This window comes from Pelodiscus sinensis, chromosome 29 (genome assembly GCF_049634645.1).
Source record: "Pelodiscus sinensis isolate JC-2024 chromosome 29, ASM4963464v1, whole genome shotgun sequence".
In the NCBI taxonomy this organism is placed as follows: Eukaryota; Metazoa; Chordata; order Testudines; family Trionychidae; genus Pelodiscus; species Pelodiscus sinensis.
In genome coordinates, this window is record NC_134739.1 from 7,788,840 (window position 1) to 7,809,363 (window position 20,524).

General features: G+C 48.7%; 1 protein-coding gene across 2 annotated transcripts; it reads left to right on the forward strand.

Moving 5' to 3' along the window:
- The first annotated feature begins 1,336 nt into the window (after positions 1–1,336).
- On the forward strand, positions 1,337–19,844 carry MEOX1 (mesenchyme homeobox 1). 2 transcript variants are annotated; one of them, XM_006125782.4, is made up of 3 exons: positions 1,344–2,125; positions 15,477–15,649; positions 18,544–19,844. In XM_006125782.4, the coding sequence occupies exons 1-3, from the start codon at positions 1,678–1,680 to the stop codon at positions 18,664–18,666; spliced, it is 744 nt and encodes a 247-aa protein (XP_006125844.2). In that variant the 5' UTR covers positions 1,344–1,677; the 3' UTR covers positions 18,667–19,844. The 2 variants fall into 2 exon arrangements, with proteins under 2 accessions (XP_075767409.1, XP_006125844.2); XM_075911294.1 differs by lacking the exon at positions 15,477–15,649 and having other exon boundaries at positions 1,337–2,125.
- Positions 19,845–20,524: the final 680 nt, after the last annotated feature.

Here is a 20,524-nt window from a genome sequence, read left to right on the forward strand (position 1 = left end):
TAGACCAGAGGTGGGCAACCTGCGGCCCATAGGTGGCCTGCTGGGGCTTTACCTGTGGCTTGTGGACCTCCTGGTCTACTCTCCTCCCGCCCGCCCGCAGGAGTCCTGCCCTTCTCACTCCTCCCCTTGCTTCCCAGCACTTTCGTGCTGCTATGAATCCACTGATTGACACTCTGCACCCTCCTCCCCCGAGCTGGAATGCTGTGAATCAGCTGTTCAAATGCTAGGAGGGAGGGAGGGAGGGGGAAGAGCAGGGACATGGCATCAATCAGGGGGCTCCAAGGGTCCCCATGTGTCAATCAGGGGGCTCCAAGGGTTCCCATGCATGAGAGCAGTATGGGGGAGGGGAGCAGAGAAGGGGCACACATGGTTGCCCATCGCTATTTTAGACTAACCATCTAGCAAGGCCCTGGGAAACCCATGTGAGAGGATGAGGGAACTATTCTATACATAACAAGAACAAGACAAGTCACATTTTTTGCCCCAAATCCCTAAACGGCCTCCACAAGGATTGAACCCACAACCCTGGGTTTAGCAGACCAGTGCTCAAACCACTGAGCTATCCCTCCCCTCCCTGGTAATACTCCAGAAGGACACATCCTAACCCTTCTCTGCCACCTCATACTCTTTGGGAAAGAGATGGAGAGCAGATTCCCTGCTAATATCCTTTCAACTGTGACGACTGTAAGGTCTGGAGATCTGTTTTCTGTTCACAAAACCTATAAAAACTTTCAACACCAAAAATGAAAAATGTGTCTCCCATTGGCACGAAAACCAGAGACGTCTTTGGAGGAAAGTGGCATTTGGACAATCCGCTGGAAAGGGGGACACCCGACGGGGTGATTCTATGCTGTGAGCTGCAAGTCCCTCTTTGCACAACGTTGACACAAGTCATCTGCAAAACCCTGGAGAACAATCTCAGGTTGAATTTGTTTTTATCTTACGATCGGCCCTTAAATCAAATGCAATCAGTGAAGTTCTCTCTTGCTTTCCCTCCCTTGTTTTAGTCCCTGGAATTTGACATCTGTTGAATTCTGGATCTGGTTTAGGGCTTTTTCCAAATCCAAGACTCGGGGAATTTTGTTAACAGAGCAATAAAAATAACTTCATAGTGGTGCAGGGAAACATTAAAGCCTTTTTTGTGTGCTGCTCTCTCCCTTTATAAAAAAAAAATACAGACAATGTTTCTTTAAAAGTCTCCATCTGCAAATCCCATTAGACGTGCGTATAAGGTTTCGGATGATTAATAGTTGCCCGCTTTGCTTTGGTTGGAGGGGCCGAGTGGATGCAAGTTTGCTCCTCCTTCCCCTCTCTCACATTTCACTTCACAAACTTGTCACTCGCTCCCCAGCACCGTATTTAAAAAGTGTTTCGCCCTGGCCCAGCATTTCTCAGGGAAGCAGCTGCAGGCCTTGGGAAACCATTCAGGCCAATCGCGGCAGAGATCTGGTTGGTGTTTTCCAGCTGGGACTATGTGGAAGTTTCGCAGGGCTTCCAAACAAACAAATTTGCCATAGGACAAAATCCACTTTTTAGGGCAGGCGGTGTGGGAGATCCAATTGTGGTTTTCCATAGAAGTTTGGACCTGTATTTTTTTTGTAAACCCAGTTTGCATCCTTGAAGCCTGCGCCAGATTCAGGTGCAAATCTTGCAGCTCGGGCGGCATAGAGGCAGCAAATGAATCCTTCCGGGAGCAGCTGCATGCGAAGCCCCTGTCCCACTCCCCCACTGTGGGGGTGTCTGCGGAATGCCCATTCGGACATCAGCCCGGGAGCAGGGGCACATCATTACTCACAAGCACCATTCTCATTCCATCAAAAACCCGACTTTGCGGCGTATTCCGATTTCTCAGCCTCTTGCCTGGCCACTGCCCCTCACAGCTTCCCCCGAGAGGAACGCATGTTCGCCGAGCACCCTTCCTTCCAGCATTCGGACTGGCACTTTGCAGCGTCTGAGGCCAGGAAGCGGCTAAATCCCGGTGTGGCTTTGGGTGCACGGGAGCTAGAAAGCGGCAGCCCAAACCTAGTGGCTGCTGCAGGGGGTGTGAATGAAGATTATGGAGTCACAGGAACCACGACAAATGAAACGGAGAAAAAGTCCTCCAAACGGAAAAAGGAAACCTCAGGTAGGTGGCATGTTCCCAGGGAGGTGGGAGGGGGGGTCGCAAAGTGTGCAGCATCAGCACATCTGTGAGATTCGGCGGCAGAGATTTGGGAAGGAAACATGTTAGAGTTCTTGCCTCGAGAAAAGTCTAGCCGGCAGCACAGAAGTACTGACCTAGAATGCTTGCTGTGTTTGCCCTGGCATTTCTGTTTGCTTTTCCATGTCGTGGGCCTGAACTAGCTACTTTCCCCTATGGCTCCCTTTCTGTAAGTGTCAGCCAGACTCAGGTGGCGGCCGATGTGGTGGGACGGCAGCCATGCAGACACATTGCGTGTCTCCATTTGTCAAATGATGGGGGGGGGGCATGTCACAAAACAGGCTGCCTGTGGGAGTGTGTTGGAAACAGGGAAAAAGCCAAACAGGTGTCGAGTGGGTTAGGGGCAAGTTACAGTGTGGAAGGTCTAGGCTGGATATTAGGAAAAACTATTTCCCTAGGAAGGTGGGGAAGCCCTGGGATGGGTTCCCTAGGGAGGGGGTGGAATCTCCATAGCTAGAAGTTTTTAAGTCTCGGCTTGCCAAAGCCCTGGCTGGGATGATTGAGTTGGGGTTGGTCCTGCCTTGGGCAGGTGGCTGGACTTGATGACCTCCTGAGGTCTCTTTCAGTTCTATGATTGTCACTAAAAGGAACCAGACCCTGCAAGGGAACACAAACGTCACTGGGGAGCAATCACAGATCGCCCACCCTGACTCATAAAGGAGGAGGCATCACGGTTGCTGGATTGCTAAAGGCATGCTTCTGCCACAAGCCTATCCCAAGGGCTAGCCCCAAGGACACTCATTCTGCCCTCTAAGTACACCTCAGGTAGGATCTCTATTGCTAGGTGCTGAGACTCTCCCTGGAAAATGATGTAACTCATTTTACAGTGTCCTGAGAGCAGAATAGCATGGACCTATCCCGCCACCTGCATTGCAAATGCAGAGTCTAGGCCACGCCCGGTGCTATCTGCAGCTGCCCACCGCAGGAAGCCACGTTGTAGTGCAGTGCGGGTTAAATGCCGCCAACCATCGGTGGTTTTCAGCTGCCTGCCATCAACGATGCCTCCTCCCCTTTGAGACACATCTCACCTCCGGGTCATTTTGGCTGCACGGTGGGTCCTTTCAATCCCAACCCAAACCAGGGGTGGAGTTGAAATGAGCGCCTTGCCCGCGATTTGACACAGCCGGGAAAAGAAAGCAGATGGTTTCACTTGCAAAATGAACACTTTCCGCCTCCTAGTTTTCAGGGATCTCAAGGACCCTTGGCTGCTTGTCGGTGTGAAATACATGGAGGGGCTGGAAGTTTCTCCCAAAGAAGCTATTGAGTTACGTATTTAGGAGGAGTCTCCCTCATTTGTGCCCACCCCTAACCTTGACGGATTTATTCGCCAGCACCCTTGGGAGATAGGAAAATGTCATCCTCAATTTGCAGACTGGGAACTGAGGGACAGAGAGGTTAAATAACTTGCCCAAGGCTACATGGGCTGCTTGGGCAGAGCCAGACTTTCAAGCCAGATCTCCGGACGGTCTGCCCAATGCTGTAACTCCCTGGCCATCTTCTTTCTTTCTTGTTCTGTCAATGCCATTGTTAGCCCCAGTCAGTGGCTATGTCTACACTGCCAGCTTTTGCCGGCAAAGGGTATGCAAATGAAGCACTGATTAACATTTTGTCATGCTTCATTTGCATAATCTATTTGAGCACTTTGCTTGTTTTTGTGCAAAAACCCCTTGCGCAAAAACTGCTCGACTAGATTATGCAAATGAAGCGTTACAAAATGCTGATCAGTGCTTCATTTGCATACTCTCTGCCTGCAAAAGCCAGCAGTGGAGACAAAGCCTGCGTGTATCTGAAACAGACAATAATCCAAACCTCTTTGACTCCCTTAGATATTTATCATCCCTGGAAACCCAGCTTTTGAGGGAATTTGTGGCCCTCCAAACCCCTCAAGGATTTTCAGGCAACAAAATGCCATACACATAATATATAATGTTTTTTTCCAGAACAGAACAACAATATTGCAGGCCATTTAAAAAAAGAATGCGTGGGTTTAAGGGTAGCTGGGACATCTCACTACATTTCAATTAATGAAATTAGAGACGGTTCAGAGAAGAGCCACACAAACGATTACAGATCTAGAAAACATGGCCTATACGGGAAGATTGAAAGAACTGGGCTTATTTAGTTTGGAAAACAGAAGACTGAGAGGGGACAGGATAGCAGCTTTCAAGTACCTAAAAGAGTGTTACAAGGAGGAAAGAGAAAAACTGTTCTCCTTGGCCTCTGAGGATAGGATAAGAAGCAATGGGCTTAAGTTAAAGGGTGGGGAAGCACTGGGAGGGGTTCCCTAGAGAGAGGGGGCGGAATCTCTATCCCTAGAGGTTTTTAAGTCCCATCTTGACAAAGCCCTGGCTGGGAGGATTGAGTTGGGGTTGGTCCTGCCTTGGGCAGGGGACTGGACTCGATGACTCCTGAGGTCTCTGCCAGCCCTAGGATTCTATGAAATTGCAGCAAGGGAGGTTTAAGTTGGACATTAAGAAAAACTTCCTGTCAGGGTGGTGAAGCACTGGAATAAATTGCCTAGGGAGGTTGTGGAATCTCTATCACTGGAGCTATTTAAGAGCAGGTTAGTTACACACCAATCAGGGAGGATCTAGAGGAGTATTTCTCAATCTTTTTTTTTTATGAAGTACCCCTTTAAAAAAAAAGTAACCCCAGTACCTATAGTTTTCAGACACAATTTTTTTTTTCTACCATTGCAACACATTTGTTTAAACAACTTAATCGTAGCTGGACGGGTGATGAAACTTTGGGGTGTAAAAAGTACAAAAATAATACAACTGTAAAACTTAAAACAAAAATTCAGTTTTCTCCAAATTTCAGTTGTATTGACATCCCCCCCAGACGTCTCTCGGGTACCCCTGACAGGACTCCTACCACTGGTTGAGAAACACTGATCTAGACCGTGTTTGGTCCTGCCGTGAGGGTGGAAGACTGGCCTTGATGACCTCTCAAGGTTCCTTCCGGTTCCAGTGTTCTGTGAGTCTATGATTCTATCATGGATCTCTTTATCTTTAATAGTTTAATGGGATTCCTACGCAGAACCCAATGTAGGAATTTGTGACAAATAACCCCAGACACCCTTCACCCTCTTACTGCTCTGAGCAAGCTTGACACCATCTCCTCCTGCATCTTGTCCACCCAGTTGCCTGTCATGAGCGAGGAGCTGTTGCCAACATCCCTACACATGACGACAATTCTCTACCTTCTGGCCAGCTGGTTTCATTATTCCTCCTCCTCCAGTTTAACACCCTGCGGTGTCCCACAGGTGATCCCGTGACGGCTTTCTTTGCATTCATGTCTGTGCTGATCCAGTAGCAGATCAAGTTAAATAGCACCACTCCCCGCTCCCCCCCACACACACACCTTCCCTCCTCTCTACATAAAACACAATAAAACAAGCAGGGAGAGAGGCCTATCACATTCAACCTTCCAATTTCCTGAAATCGAACGGCAGGTCCTTGAAATGCAGCTGGAGAGGGACCGGCTTCCTCTCCCTCCTCCTGGCAATAGACTCCAGTTTGCTTGAGCAAAATCCAAGTGTCTCTTCAGAAGTTATTCACTCAGTGAAAAAGCAAACCCCTCCCACATGCTGCCAGATAATTCTCTGTTATACAGCACCATGCCGTACGGGGCTGTCTTTGGTGCACGTCAGCACAGCCACTGCTTTTCAGTTACCTGTTTTGGTGCCAAATCCTGTAATGTTTTCTTGGTCCATATTCAGCCAAGGGATTGGATTCCTTTGCTAATGTAATATTCCCAAAAAGTCCAAAACAAGGATGCTTCAGTGATTAAAAGAGGGAGATGTACAGGGTAAGTCTACACAGCAGTTAAAACTGGTATTATTCTGATATAATATAGTCTGCGTCTACACAGCAAGCACGTTATTTCAACATAATGTCAAAATAATGTTGAGCTGGAGGAGTTCTTACTCTAACTCCTGTAACCCTCATTTCACGAGGAGTAAGAGAAGTCAAAGGAAGCGTGCTCTTCCTTGGACTTCCTGCTGTGTAGACAGCGCCAAAAGTCAAAATAAGCTATTCAGCTTAAGCTGCACAATTTGTGTAGCTTTTTTTTGGCTTTAGCCCTGCTGTGTAGACATGCCCACGGTGTCCTGCCAGTGTAAAAGAAAGATTGGCCATTCTCCTTAATCCTTAAATTCCTCATCAAAGTGTTGCAATATTTCAATATATTTATAAAAATGCCTAGTACAGGCCGCAGAAGTCACAGAAATATGAATTTTTACTGAGAGAGAGAATCGTGAGTTTTCTTGGGCAAATCCCACTTCCTGAGATGGGCAGAGCCTTGAGTTTTGCTCACCAAAGCTCACGATGCTACGTATATATTTTTGTTAGTCTCCAAGGCTGCATCTACACAGCACCGTAAACTCGAAATAAGATACGTCATTTGCGCTACGTATCTTATTTTGATTGAATTCCAAAATAGGCTATTTCGAAATTTGGTACATCTGCACAGCGCCAAATTTCGAAAAATTGCGCTATTTCGAGACATCCCTTAACCCTTGTGGAACGAGGGTTACCGGGATGCCGAAATAGCGCATTTAGAAAAATATTTTGAAATAATGGGCAGCTTGTGAAGACACGGGGTAGCTATTTCGGGATATCTCCGGTATTCTGAAATAGCTGTGCATTGTAGACGTACCCCAAGGTGCCACAGGACTACTATTTATTTTCAATGATTGTCTTTATAGATTTCTCCAGATTGTCAATACTGTACAGTTACCCCCATTTCCTACTAAAACGCCTCTAACATGAGACCTTGCAGTTACAAAAGCCAAGGAGTTTTATAATGATGTTTAACGTATGATATTCTACATTCTCCATGTGATGAAGTGACAGTGACCAAGTAAACAAACAATGCCCCAGGCACTTAAGTTCTACAACAAAACACCAAATGGCCCGAGAGTCGGAGTCACTAATAAACCCATGCAGGCACTGATGGGGGGTGGGACATATAGGAGACCCCGAGCAAGCTTTGAACAGACCTTCTGTCATCTCATTTTAGCCTTTCGGTGTGAAGCATTTTCCAGATGACAGCAGCACCAGAAGACATGTCAGGTCTCTCCACAAACATTTACAAATAAAACGCAGACTCCTGGCAGAAACCCAGCACCTCCTGATGGACAGTTTAGATATTTCAGTGTTTTTGCCACTCAACAAACTAGAAAACCGTGTAGCTGGAACACTTGAACATAGGAAACAGAAAGTCACATTTTGTTCTTCTGTTCATCAGCAATGACAAAATGTTTATCGCTGGAGGAGCCACTGATAAATGCTGTTGAATTTGGGGGAGTTGCATAGAAGTAACTGAGAACAGAATTTGGTCTATTACCTTTATATACAGGTTGAACCTTTCTAGTCCGGACCTCTCTGGTCCAGTGGCATCTCAAAAATGGTATATTGGCATTAGAAAAAGTTCAGAAAAGAGAAAAAAAACTGATGAGGGATTTGAAATGGGTCCCATATGAAGAGAGATTAAAAAGACTGGGACTTTTCAGCTTAGAAAAGCGGAGACAAAGGGGGGGGGGGGTGGATATGATAGAGGGCTTTAAAATCATGACCGGTTTGGAAAAAGTGAATAAGGAAAAGTTATTTACTTATTCCCACAATATAAGAACTAGGGGAGATCACCAAATGAAATTAATAGGCAGCAGGTTTAAAACAAACAAAAATAAGTTTTTCTTCACTCAGTGCACAGTTAACCTGTGGAACTCCTTGCCAGAGGATGTTGTGAAGACTAGGACTTTAACAGGGTTCAAAAAAGAGCTAGATAGATTCATAGAGGTTACGTCCATCAATGGCTATTAGCCAGGGTGGCTAGAAATGGGGTCCCCAGCCTCTGTTTCTCTGGAAGTGGGTGACAGAGCAGGGATCACGTGAGCTTTACCTATTGTGTTCTCTCTCTCTGGGGCATCTGGCATTGGCCACTGCTGGCAGAGGGATACTGGGCTGGATGGACCACTGGTCTGACTCAGTATGGCCTTTCTTATGTTCTTATTCAACCTATATATGGAAACATGCAGAATGTAAGCGGAGGTGTAGCAGATCTGAGATCTGATTACAGTGTGTAAGGATTCATTTACAAAATCATATGTTCATATGGTGCCTTTTATCCTGGAAACTCCCCTAATACGTTATAAAATTCCCCACGGACAGTGTCAGATCAATTTAGATGCAAAACAGAAGGATTTATAATTCTGAGGATCAATTAAAATAGTCCGCAGACCCAATTAAAAGAGTCTTAAATTTGGACGTCAGCACCCCGCCTGCAGTGGCTGCCGCTTCAGCCTTACACCATTGTGCGGGTGCATTCAAACCAGAAAGTGAAAGTAGTTAGGAATAAATGAAACTAGCCAACCAGCCTGTGCCTCCTTTTCATAGTCAGTGAAGTGTGCCGAGTAAAGGAACAGTGAGAAGTAAATTCTATTCTCATCTCACTAATGCAATAACACAGGTAAGGAAATCTGCCTAAAAATATGCGACTTGCCCAGCTGTCCCTTTAACAAACTGGTAATTAACATCTGTATAATGAACTGAGAAGCCATTTGGTATAATGAACTATAAGTGGGCTGTGCCCACGAAAGCTCATGATACCATCTACATGTTTTGTAAGTCTATAGAGTACTATCAGACCATTTGTTGTTTTTTAAGTTTATCCTATACAGACTAACTTGCCTACCCCCTGAAGCTTCAGTATTCTAGAATCATAGAATAATAGGACTGGAAGGGACCTCGAGAGGTCATCGAGTCCAGCCCCCCGCCCTCAAGGCGGGACCAAGCTCCGTCTACACCATTCCTGACAGATGTCTATCTAACCTGTTCTTAAATATCTCCAGAGAGGGAGATTCCACCACCTCCCTTGGCAATTTATTCCAATATTTGACCACCCTGACAGTTAGGAATTTTTTCCTAATGTCCAATCTAAACCTCCCCTGCTGCACTTTAAGCCCATTACTCCTTGTCCTGTCCTCAGAAACCAAGAGGAACAAATTTTCTCCTTCCTCCTTGTGACACCCTTTTAGATATTTGAAAACAGCTATCATGTCCCCCCTTAATCTTCTTTTTTCCAAACTAAACAAGCCCAGTTCATGAAGCCTGGCTTCATAGGTCATGTTCTCTAAACCTTTAATCATTCTTGTCGCTCTTCTCTGTACCCTTTCCAATTTCTCCACATCTTTCTTGAAATGTGGCGCCCAGAACTGGACACAGTACTCCAGCTGAGGCCTAACTAGCGCAGAGTAGAGCGGCAGAATGACTTCACGAGTTTTGCTTACAACACACCTGTTGATACAACCTAGAATCATATTTAATTTTTTTGCAACAAAAAAAAAGTCTAGATAGGGACTCACAAATTTCTGGAACTATTCTGCCTTCTATAGCTGACTGGGGGAAGTCACGTCTTTGCTCTGTGCCTGTGTCTTCCCCCCATCCCTTTTCTATTAGCATGTAAACTTTCTGGACTCTTGCAATAGGCACATGCCGCATGGATCATAATCGGTCTCAGATCTTGGTTGGGGCTTCTATAGGCAATACAAATAGCAAATAAGAACATGTCTGATGCAGGATACCTAGAAGAAGATCAAATACATCTGTGACCTGGTTCTCTGATACTTTCTTTTACCTTTCAAAGAACACACAACGCCTTAGACTTCTGCCTGAGTAAAACCTTAACCCTATTTACAATCCACCCTCAGATTTCCAACAGACTCTCTCATGGGAGCTTTTACTGGTCGTACGGCTGATTACGGAGAAACACAGAGCATTTTGCATGCTTGATCTGCATTGGCAGTCACTCCACAGTGCCCTCAACAGCATGTAGGTTCTAACACGCCTGTTAGCAGGGGCTGAGGTCAGAATTAGTCACAACCTGAGATGTAAATAAAAATCCCAAGAGCATGGGCAGGGGAAAGGCTAGCAAATTAGAGACAGGTGTTTCGCTTCCACATCTGTGATAAGTGAAGATGGGACCACACAGAGAGGTGAAGATCCAAATGTTCTGGGGGGAATGTGCTGCAATTTTGACTGATTTGTAAACATATTAGAGGTACCAGACATGCATGAGAAGAAAGAGCAGTCAGCAACCTGTGTTTGCTGAGAGGACGATACAGCACCCAGAGACAGTGCAATGAACTTTTCACTTAATACAGTCCATTTTTTCAGAGTATTAATCTACTGTGTATGTGAGGGTATGTCTACACTACCCTCCTAGTTCGAACTAGGAGGGTAATGTATGCATACCGCACTTGCTAATGAAGCCCGGGATTTGAATTTCCCGGGCTTCATTAGCATAAGCGGGGAGCCGCCATTTTTAAATCCCCGCTGCTTCGAACCCTGTGTAGCGCGGCTACACGGGGCTCGAACTAGGTAGTTCGGACTAGGGTGCCTATTCCGAACTACCGGTACACCTCGTTTCACGAGGAGTAACGGTAGTTCGGAATAGGCACCCTAGTCCGAACTACCTAGTTCGAGCCCCGTGTAGCTGCGCTACACGGGGTTCGAAGCAGCGGGGATTTAAAAATGGCGGCTCCCCGCTTATGCTAATGAAGCCCGGGAAATTCAAATCCCGGGCTTCATTAGCAAGTGCGGTATGCATACATTACCCTCCTAGTTCGAACTAGCGGGGTAGTGTAGACTTACCCAGAGAGAGTTTGTATGTGAACAAGCAAGTCTGTCTATCTGTCTGTTCAAGAATGCCTCCTAAACAATAAGAACTAGGACCACCACATTTGGTATATAGCTTCCTCTTATCATAACTTACAGCGAGTTAAGGGTTTGGTTGTACCAGACATGGGATGTGATTGTTTCTCATAACACGGAAAGAGTAGGTTCTGCTTGCAAGGATAGTTATGCTGTATAATGACCAGAGGGGGGCAGAAAGGGGCCAGAGACAACTATAACTCCATGGGGGGCAGCAGGAGGTGGGGTGGAGGTAAGATACAGCCCCATTCCTCCCAACCTGCTCCCCTGACTCCTGAGCACCTTTTGATTGCAGGGCTTTGGGGGCAGGTGTCGTATTTGTTTCAGCTGTTTTTAAAGGCTGAGGGTGCCATACAAACAGCAAATCTATCCCAAGGATCCACCCTGCTCTGCAAATGCTGAAGCTGCGGAAATCTCTGTGTGAGATCTTGTGTGATACGTTTGTGAGTCTCCGTTCCAAATTTCAGTGCACTTATCCGAATAGTTCTGACCTGAACCTGCAGAAAGGAAGGGGGAGGGGAATGACTTTTCTTTCACCTTCCATAGTGATCTTTTCCTGCATCTCTTTCTTTGGCCCTATAACATTGACCAGCTGAATGTAACTGCCTTTTCCTGCAGGCAGTAAACTGTCCATACAAGTTCAGTTCCGGCAGGAGGAAAACATCAAACGCCACCAGGTGGCACACTTAACTGCCCCAGCCTTGTACAGGCTTGGGATGTGCATTTACATCCAAATTTTTACTTTAGTCATTAATCTGGGTTCTCAATGATGCCAGCTGCAATTATGCTAAATCAAACTAAACAGCCAACTGCTGTCGGAATGATGGTTAGCGTGGTCTGCAAGGGGATCCAGTTTAAAAACCAGCCCATTAGCCTTTTATTCATAACGAATCATCTCCGCCCCTCTCTGTCCCTGTCTTAGGGATGCAATAGTGGAGTCAATTAGCTGATTAACCGAGAAGCCAAAACTTTTTGGTTAATGCTATAGACAACACGCATTTCCCTCCCCCCCACCTACCAGCCAGTAAATTTTTAGCAAGTTGGCCAGCAGCCCAGCTCAGTTCTGGCTCATGCCGTGTCCGGGAGCTCAGAACCCCCCCTCCTCCAGACAGGTGCTGCTGCCACCCCGTGTTGCTGCCTCTGTATCAGAGGCAGCAGCACAGGGTGACAGGCAGCTGGTTTGTGAGGGGAGCTGGTTTTTAAACTTGATCCCCTTGCAGACAAGCTCCTGCCTGGCACCCTGCACTGCTGCCTCTGATACAGAGGCAGCCGCACAGAGTGGCAGAGGGCTCCACAGGAGTGAGGTTGGAGTGTGCTGGCTGCTGACCCCTCCCCTGGGAACTATAGAATAGTTGACTAACCAATAAGAATTCATGAGGTTACTTGACTATTCAATTCACCGATATTTAACATCCCTAACTCCGTGCGTGAAGGCTGGTGCAGATCTTGTCTTGGAAATCAGATGGCACAAAGTCAGAAGCACTTTTTGGTTCCCACATGTCTTTGATGCACGACAGACCCCTTGGAGAAAACTTGTTTGATGAAGCTCATATGTGAGTCTGGCAGAGATGTGAGAGCCAGGGGGAGAGGGCAGAGGTGTGAAAATGTTCAGTTTGCGATAAATGCCACCCATTGCTTACCCAGTGGTGCCAGAGGACTTTCTGGGTTGGGCTCTTTTTATGGTTTGTGCCAGAGGGGGGGGGGAAATCCTTTCTAAAGCAAGGACTCGTAATATTTCATGTGCAGTCTGCATTTTCCACATCCTATGGCCAAAACGTCTAAGCAAATTAGAGCCAGTTTCCCCTTTTGGAAAGGCACAAAACCCGCAATCACAATGCAGCAGCCAGTCCCTTTAGCAGCTCTGGGCGGCACATGGCCAGTGCCACAAGCTCCAAGTGACTCCACCTATTCCATTCTCCAAGATAATCAGCCCGAGGGCAGGAGTTAAAATAATCAAAACCGACTGAAATTGTTTCTTCACCAAAAAACAAACAAAAAACAGTGAAATCACCTTTAGAAAAGATGCACCCACCTGAAGCAAATGGGGAAACAGCAGCTAGTGCAGAATGCTGCTCTCTGATTGCTTATTAGACTCCGCTGGCTACTAATTTGCTTCCAGATGCAACTGTGTAACTGAAGTCAGTCCCTACAGCCTAGCATGACTGGGTCTGAGCCACTGTAGAGATTGCAGGCTTCCTGCTGCTACCCCTAGAGAGCAAACAGCTGTTGGGAATCCCCTGAGCTGGAAACTCTCAGGAGCTAGTGGCCAGCTGCTCTCAGCAGGGATCCTCAGCTATAAAACTTGCCTTCTCCTGTTGTTCCAGCAACCCCCAAACTTGGCCATTGAGAATGATGTCAGACTGGTTTGTTTACTCAGGGACTTGCCAAAATGAAGGATCCTTCTGCACTGGTGTTTGTTGGATGGAATATTAAGGGGGTGATTTTCCCCCTTACTTTGTTATTTGGTTGGGAGGCAGGTTAAAGGTCAAACTACAATGAACTGATCATTACAAATGAAAACCGTTGTTTGGAAAGGTAGCCAAGACGATTTCGCCAGTTAATACCGGCAGTTCCTGGCAGAAATCATTGTGAATGGGAGGTGTGTAACATTTCTCCATTTCTGATGGGCAGTCGTAAGAGCGAACACATTACGAAACCTAAATGTAAACCTCTTTGCTTATTCCAGTTGGCTTCCTTTGACAAACAAATGAAGTATTTGGCAAATGCTGTTGCATTATACATCCATTGTGTCTATTATTTGTAAATTTGTAGGCAGCATCCTCTTATCATAACTTACAGCAAGGTCAGGGTTTGGTTGTGCCAGGACTGTGTGTTTGGGCTATGCGTGGAATGGGATTGTTTCTCAGCAAATGGAATGGGAGGGGTGTGATAGCAGGGACAGTTATACTCCCAAATGACCACAGGGGGCAGCATGCACAGGGGACACATACCCAGGGCTTGACAAGCAGCAGCAAGCCCCGCTTGCCAGCTGCACGGTTTGGCACGCTGTGCATGCGCAGACCATGCTGCACATGCGCTGATTGCACTGCGGTGCCGTGCCGGGCTAAAATCTACTCACCACGGGCGAGTAGATTGCCGTAACTGTCGAGCCTTGCCTATACTCCAGAATGACCACAGAGGGCAGCAAGCACCCCAGCTCCAGGGAGCATTCACCAGTCAGCTCATGTGGCCCCTGCTGCCCTGGCGAGCAACTGGTGAGAGGACTGTACAGCCCCCTCTGTCCTGGACCAGACCCGGGAGACGCTGGCAGGCATGCTGCATGGCCCCCACTGTCCTGGGTTCACCATGGGGAGCAGTCATTGGCTGTCCCCACCTCCTGCCCTGAGCCCCACCCCTCTCCATCCCCTTCCCCTCCTCTTCATCCTTCCAACATGACCAGCATTTTGGTCTTCCCCCCAAAGTAACCAGATGCTCCTTAATGTGTGGAGTTGTTCATTCCAAGCAGCGATGGAAATACAATAGGAAAATGGCATCACTAAACAATTATAGATTTAAAAAAACCCCACTGACCCCTTACAACCAGACAAAACACCCTGCCGGCTACAAAACCTCCTTCGCTTCCACTGAACCCAGTCAGCTCCCGTCTCAGTGCTCGGACTTATACAACTAGCTCCCATCTGAAGGGGTGTGGCCTTTGCCTTTGGGCACTGCACAGAAAAATTGACAAATCGGCGACTCTTTTACATTCCTAGTCACTGCCTATTGAAAGCATGGGGGTGGAGATGGGGCAACAGCAGCCTAGGTAGGTGATTATGAGTGCATATTGAAAAAAAAACAGTGAAAGGGAAGGTTTCCTGGCACTAGTTAGACATGGTGCAGCCAAGGGATTTGCCAGCTTCTTCCACTCAGCTCTGCCAATGCCCCTCAGTCCTGTCCCCCAGCCTGTGCTGTCCAGCCCGGTGCTCCCAACCCTCAGCCAATACACCCAACTTCCCAAGAGTGCTTTGCCTGGGGCTATGTTACACTGCAGAGTTTTTGCACACAAACAGTTGTTTTTGACAAAAACTTGCGGCGCGTCCACACTACAAGCGTGTCCTTGTGCAAGAAAAAGTACAGTAAATCGTTAGAACACAGGGCTTTTTGCACAAGAGTTATTCCTCCTTCTAAAGGAATAAACCTTTTTGCACAAGAGCTCTTGCACAAGAGGCCAGTGTAGACAGGCAACAGGGGTTTCTTGCGCAAGAAACCCCTGTGGTTCAAATGGCCATCAGAGCTTTCTTCTGCAAAAGAGCGGCCACACTGCCATGGATGCTCTTGCGCAAAAGCACATCTCTTGCACAAAGGCACATGGTAGTGTGGATGCGCTGTTGCGCAAGAAATTTTTGCAGAAGATCTCTTCCATAAAAAATTCTTGCACAAGAATTTGGCAGTGTAGACATAGCCTGGGACTGACACTAGTTTCACACTGCATGACAGATGCTGCAAGGGGGAGGGGAATGGAACCGGGCCATGAAACTGACCTTCACTGGGGACCTAAACCAAGACGCTCTGAGGTAGACGCTGTGTTGGCAACTGACCCAAAAAGTACCTTTGCCTCTTAGAAACCCAGGACTCCGGCAGCAAGCCTGAAGCCGGCAGCAAAGCCCGGAAGGAGAGGACGGCTTTCACCAAGGAGCAGCTGCGGGAGTTAGAAGCGGAATTTGCTCACCACAATTACTTGACAAGGCTCCGGAGATACGAGATCGCTGTGAATCTGGACCTCACTGAGAGACAGGTACCTCTGGAATAGCTGCCTTTCCAGCTGTCCCTCCCCACTGGAGCTATCCCTGCGAGGAGTGCAGGGTAAAGGCACTATATCGTCACACTGCACCTGTTTCTACATTGGCAAACACGCAAATATTTGTACACAACTTGAAAAAAAAAACGTGGGTCGCAAATCCGACACGTGCATTTTAACCTGGAGATAATCTAAAGGCTGGTTTCTGGTGTTTGGTTAAAAAGATACATGGATCAAAGCAGTTTTAAGCGGCAAAAACCATTTCTGAATGGCTAGTGATTGGGTGCTTTCCGATCACTGGTCCCATTCATTCCCACAAACCAAAAAGCGGAGAGGCTGGGTGGCATGGCACCTCCTAGGGCCTGATAATCAGGACTGAGCTAAGCCTTCGAGGCCCACAAGCGCTGTGCCAGATGAAACAAGGGGATATCAGAGTCTTGTCTGATGAGCTCTTCTTTCAGGCCAAGGGGATGGTGGGAACGAAGGAGGGAGGAGAGAAGTGAGGGGAGAGAGGACTTTCTGAGAGTCACTATGCTCCGCTTCCTGGTCTGTTCTTAGGAAGGTTCTCCTATCAAGGCCTGGCTAATAACATGGGGATGGAAGGCGCCATCCCAAACTGCCAGGCATAGCACCGTCCACGCTCCGCCCCCACAGCGCCTGCTGTAGGCGTTCTGGGGGCAGATGTTGCTGCCCCCGGCGCTTGCCCTCTGGGTGCTCCGGGACTGGGGATACTCCAGGGCTGGAGAGGCTTGGCCAGGCCAGGCCGTACGGCACAGCACACCCTGGCTCCTCCTTCCCTGGTGCTCCGCGCTGTCCGGCCCAGCCCCTTCAGCCCCAGAGCACTGGAGGGAGCAGGAGGCAGGACGTGCAGTGACGTGCAGCCTGGCCCGGCCCAGCCTCCTCCCTCCTTTGGTGTTCGAGAGAGCGGGCTGGGCTCGGCTAGGCTGCACGGTGCGGTGCACCTCCCACCAGGGCGGGGGAGGCTGCTGTGAGTGCGCGCCAACTCCCCTCCCTTCCCTGTGGTTGGAAGGGAGCACGCTGCCCCACCTCCCGGTGGCGGGGGAAGGGGCGGGGCCTAGCAGAAGGGGCGGGACTGGAGATGGGGCGGGGCCTAGCAGAAGGGGCGGGACTGGAGATGGGGCTTGCTTCCCCCAACCCTGCCTTCACCGACTGCCCGTGGGCAATAAAGGAATTAACCAAGTAAAGAAAGGGAAATACATGGTGTCATTGGGGGGGGGGGAAGGGGAATCACCTGGCCCGGCACCCTCTTCCGCAGCCAGATGTCACCCTCAGCCAGTGGGGAAACCGGAGGCTTCTTAGTTCACAGGGATACAGACTGGTTAGCACAGGAACCAGAAGCCGTCAGTACCATCCATCTTAGGGAAAGGGGGGCCCAGAGCCAAGGCCCTGGGCCCCCTCCCTGTATCCTAAGCCAGCAGAAACTCACACACTCAGCAAGTGGTCCCATCCTCATCCAGGCACCGGTGCAGTGCCTAGGGAAACTGAGGCACACCCAGAGTTACTCCAGAACAGTACAGGACAGTAGAAATCACATGCAGTATAAGAACGCGAACCGAGCAAATACAACCGCCCACCTGGTCATGGATGGTATGTACGTAGCTGGCTCAGCTAGGCCTATGAGAAATATGAGCGGGAAATGGATAGGTGCATGCAGAGAGAAACAGAGGGCGGGGTTCAGAGAAGGGCAACTAAAATGATGAGGAGTTTGGAATGGGTCCCATATGCGGAGAGATTAAAGAGACTGGGACTTTTCAGCTTGGAAAAGAGGAGAGACTAAGGGGGGATGTGATAGAGGTCTATAAAATCATGACTGCTGTGGAGAAAGTGAATAAGGAAAAGCTATTTACTTATTCCCATAATATAAGAACTAGAGACCACCAATGAAACCTAATGGGCAGCAAGTTTAAAACAAATAAAAGGAAGTTCTTCTTCACACGGCGCATAGTCAATCTGTGGAACTCCTTGCCTGAGGAGGTTGTGAAGGCTTGGACAATAACAGGGTTTAAAAGAGAACTAGATAAATTTATGGAGGTTAAGTCCATTAATGGCTATTAGCCAGTCTGGGTAAGGAATGGTGTCCCTAGCCTCTGTTTGTCAGGGGGTGGAGATGGATGGCAGGAGAGAGATCGCTTGATCATTACCTGTTGGGTTCGCTCCCTCTGGTGCACCTGGCATTGGCCACTGTTGGCAGATAGGACTCTGGGCTGGATGGACCTTTGGTCTGACCCAGTCTGGCCATTCTTATGATAACACCTTTTACTGGCCCGACCGCTGTCCAGGAGAGAGACACACTTTTGAGCTTGCACAGAGTCCTTCCTCGGGCCTTCGTCTTCCTCAGAAGGGCTTTGTGTGAGCCCCAGTGCGTCTCTCTCGCTGTCGGACGTTGCTCCAATAAAAGCTATGACCACAGGCGTCCTGTATCCTAGGCGGGGGAAGGCTTTGCCTTCCCAAACCGCCAGGCCTGGTCCCACCCCCAGAACACCCAATGGAGGTGTTCTGGGGGAGGAGTGTTGCTGCCCCCAGCGCCTGCCCTCCCTGTGCTCTGGGCTGGGAAGATTGGAGCCGTTTGGCCTCCTCCCTCCCCGGTTTTCCGGGGCTGAGGAGGCTCAGGCCGTGCGGCCTCCTCCCTCTCTGGGGCACGCTGGCCCCCCCCCCCCGTGGTGAGGGGCGGGGCCTTAGCAGAGGGGGCGGGGCTGTAGGTGGGGCTGAGGGCTTGTCTCCCTCCACCATAGCTGCACTGACTGCCCAGGGCTACGATCCCACCCAGCTTATACCCTGGGACCAACGCAGCTAGGACCACGCCACGTAGGTGCCCGCAGAGACAGAGCTCCTGGGGAGCCGAGGCCTAACTCCTTCCTCTTCTCCTCCAGGTGAAGGTGTGGTTTCAAAACCGCCGGATGAAGTGGAAGCGTGTGAAGGGCGGGCAGCCAGTGTCCCCCCCCGAGCAGGACACGGAAGACGTGGACTCGGCTGCCTCTCTGAGCTCGGAATAGCTCCTCGCCCGCAGTAACGCACGGGCGGTCGAAGGCAGGAAGGGTTGTTCTGTCGGAGAACTGATGCCTCCCAGAGCCGCCGCCACTGCACCATGAGCGCCCGGCTCAAATCATCTCATTCTCCTGTGACTCTGGAAGCAGGGGGCCTTAAGATGCCTTGGGGACTATAAAGGGCCCCCAGGAAAATCCAGAGCAGGGTCTCCCTGGACTGAACTCTCGCCAGTATTTCTTCCAAACAGTAACTAAATCCACTGACTCGGAGACAGCAATACAGCTTGCTGGAGCCATAAAGAACCCATAGTGGTCTTTGAGTCCTCAGAAGATGTAGCTTAGAGGCACCAGGTTCCGGTTCCGTGGGCAGTAATGCCCCCAACCTGTGACCATGTCCAGCATCTCTCCTTCGGCCCCTGCCGCTTGTCAAACCAGAAAGGACTCGAGCATGCCAAAGACGGGTTTTCTCCGTGCATCACGCCAAGAGTAATGCCCGCTCTGGCATCCGCGGACGTTTCTTGTGTCATGAGCGAGTCGGGGGGGGGGAGGGGGGGGGAGCCGCAGGCACGTCAAACAGATTGTAGCCCCAAATTCTAGATAGGCCTTTGGCCACCAGTTTTGGACACAAGGACAAAGAGCTCTGCCGCGAGGGCTCCGAGAGGACAGACACCTCGCGGATACGCCCGTGGGAATGAGAGATGGCGGGTTTGTGGAATTAATCTTAGGGAAGCAACATGGAATCGCACAGGGAATATTTTCCTGCCCACCGCTACCATGTATCAAACCGAGTGTAAGGCGGCTAGGGATTGCGTCTTGTTCTGCTCTGGTCACTGATCTATAGCTGGTTATTTCTTTCTGAAAGAGCGCTTCTCCTTTCTGATGTGTTTCTCGCGATTGTTTCTGGAATGCCTCTCAGTGTTACCTGCTCTTCCCTCTGTTACAACTCAGACTGGCCGAGCTGAAACCAATGTCCTGTGAAATGATGCGCTGAATCGATCAGTCTTAACTTCTTGTTTCTTTTTCTCCCGGGATCCAAATTGTCTTCCAGTCGGTCTGCAAGAATGTATATGTGAATTATGTATGACTATATGTGTCCGTAATGTTCTATGGATAAAAACATACTATGCCTGCACCACGAATCAGTACTCAGGCTAATCAAATTAGTAATTAAATATCTAACCAATTTAGCCCTTTTTTTCTGTTTCCAAGCTTTCCATAGATGGGCTGGTTTTTGTGAACACATTCACTGTTTGCAATTGTTTGAACAGTCTGTGCAAATAAATTTTAGCCTGTGGACTGCTTGCAAATGGTTCGCTTTCACTGGTGGTGCAAAGTCTCAGAGGGGTGGCCGTGTTAGTCTGTCTCGGCAAACACAACCAGGAATCCTGTGGCACCTTAAAGATAAACAGATGCCCTAATAAACCTTATCATAGAATCATAGAATCATAGAACTGGAAGAGACCTCAGAAGGTCATCAAGTCCAGCCCCCTGCTCTAGGCAGGACCAATCCCAACTAAATCAACCCGGCCAGGGCTTTGTCAAGCCGAGACTTAAACACCTCAAACCTTATGCCCTAATAAATTTGTTCGTCTCTAAGGTGCCACAGGACTTCTCATTGTTTTTACTGTTGGCCCTAGTTTGCTCTAGGGTTTTATTTTGAAATAACCCCCCTTAGGTCAAATTAATAAGCAGCACGTCTACACTACCAAGGCCATTATTTTGAAATAGCGGTCGTGTGGACGCTCAGGGAGCTGCTATCTCGAAATAACCACTCCCTAGAGTAATTCAAACTAATTACCCCCCAGTGTTTTTTGGGGTTCTGAGTCCGAGGTAGCACGTGTCCATGAACGGAGCCTGCCTCGGACTA

Excerpts from the sequence above, each read along its gene's own strand:
- MEOX1 (XM_006125782.4), top strand. The coding sequence starts at position 1,678 with ATGAATCCTTCCGGGAGCAGCTGCATGCGAAGCCCCTGTCCCACTCCC. Across the intron at positions 2,126-15,476 it reads ACGGAAAAAGGAAACCTCAG|AAACCCAGGACTCCGGCAGC; the intron begins GTAGGTGGCATG and ends TTTGCCTCTTAG. Across the intron at positions 15,650-18,543 it reads TGGACCTCACTGAGAGACAG|GTGAAGGTGTGGTTTCAAAA; the intron begins GTACCTCTGGAA and ends CTTCTCCTCCAG.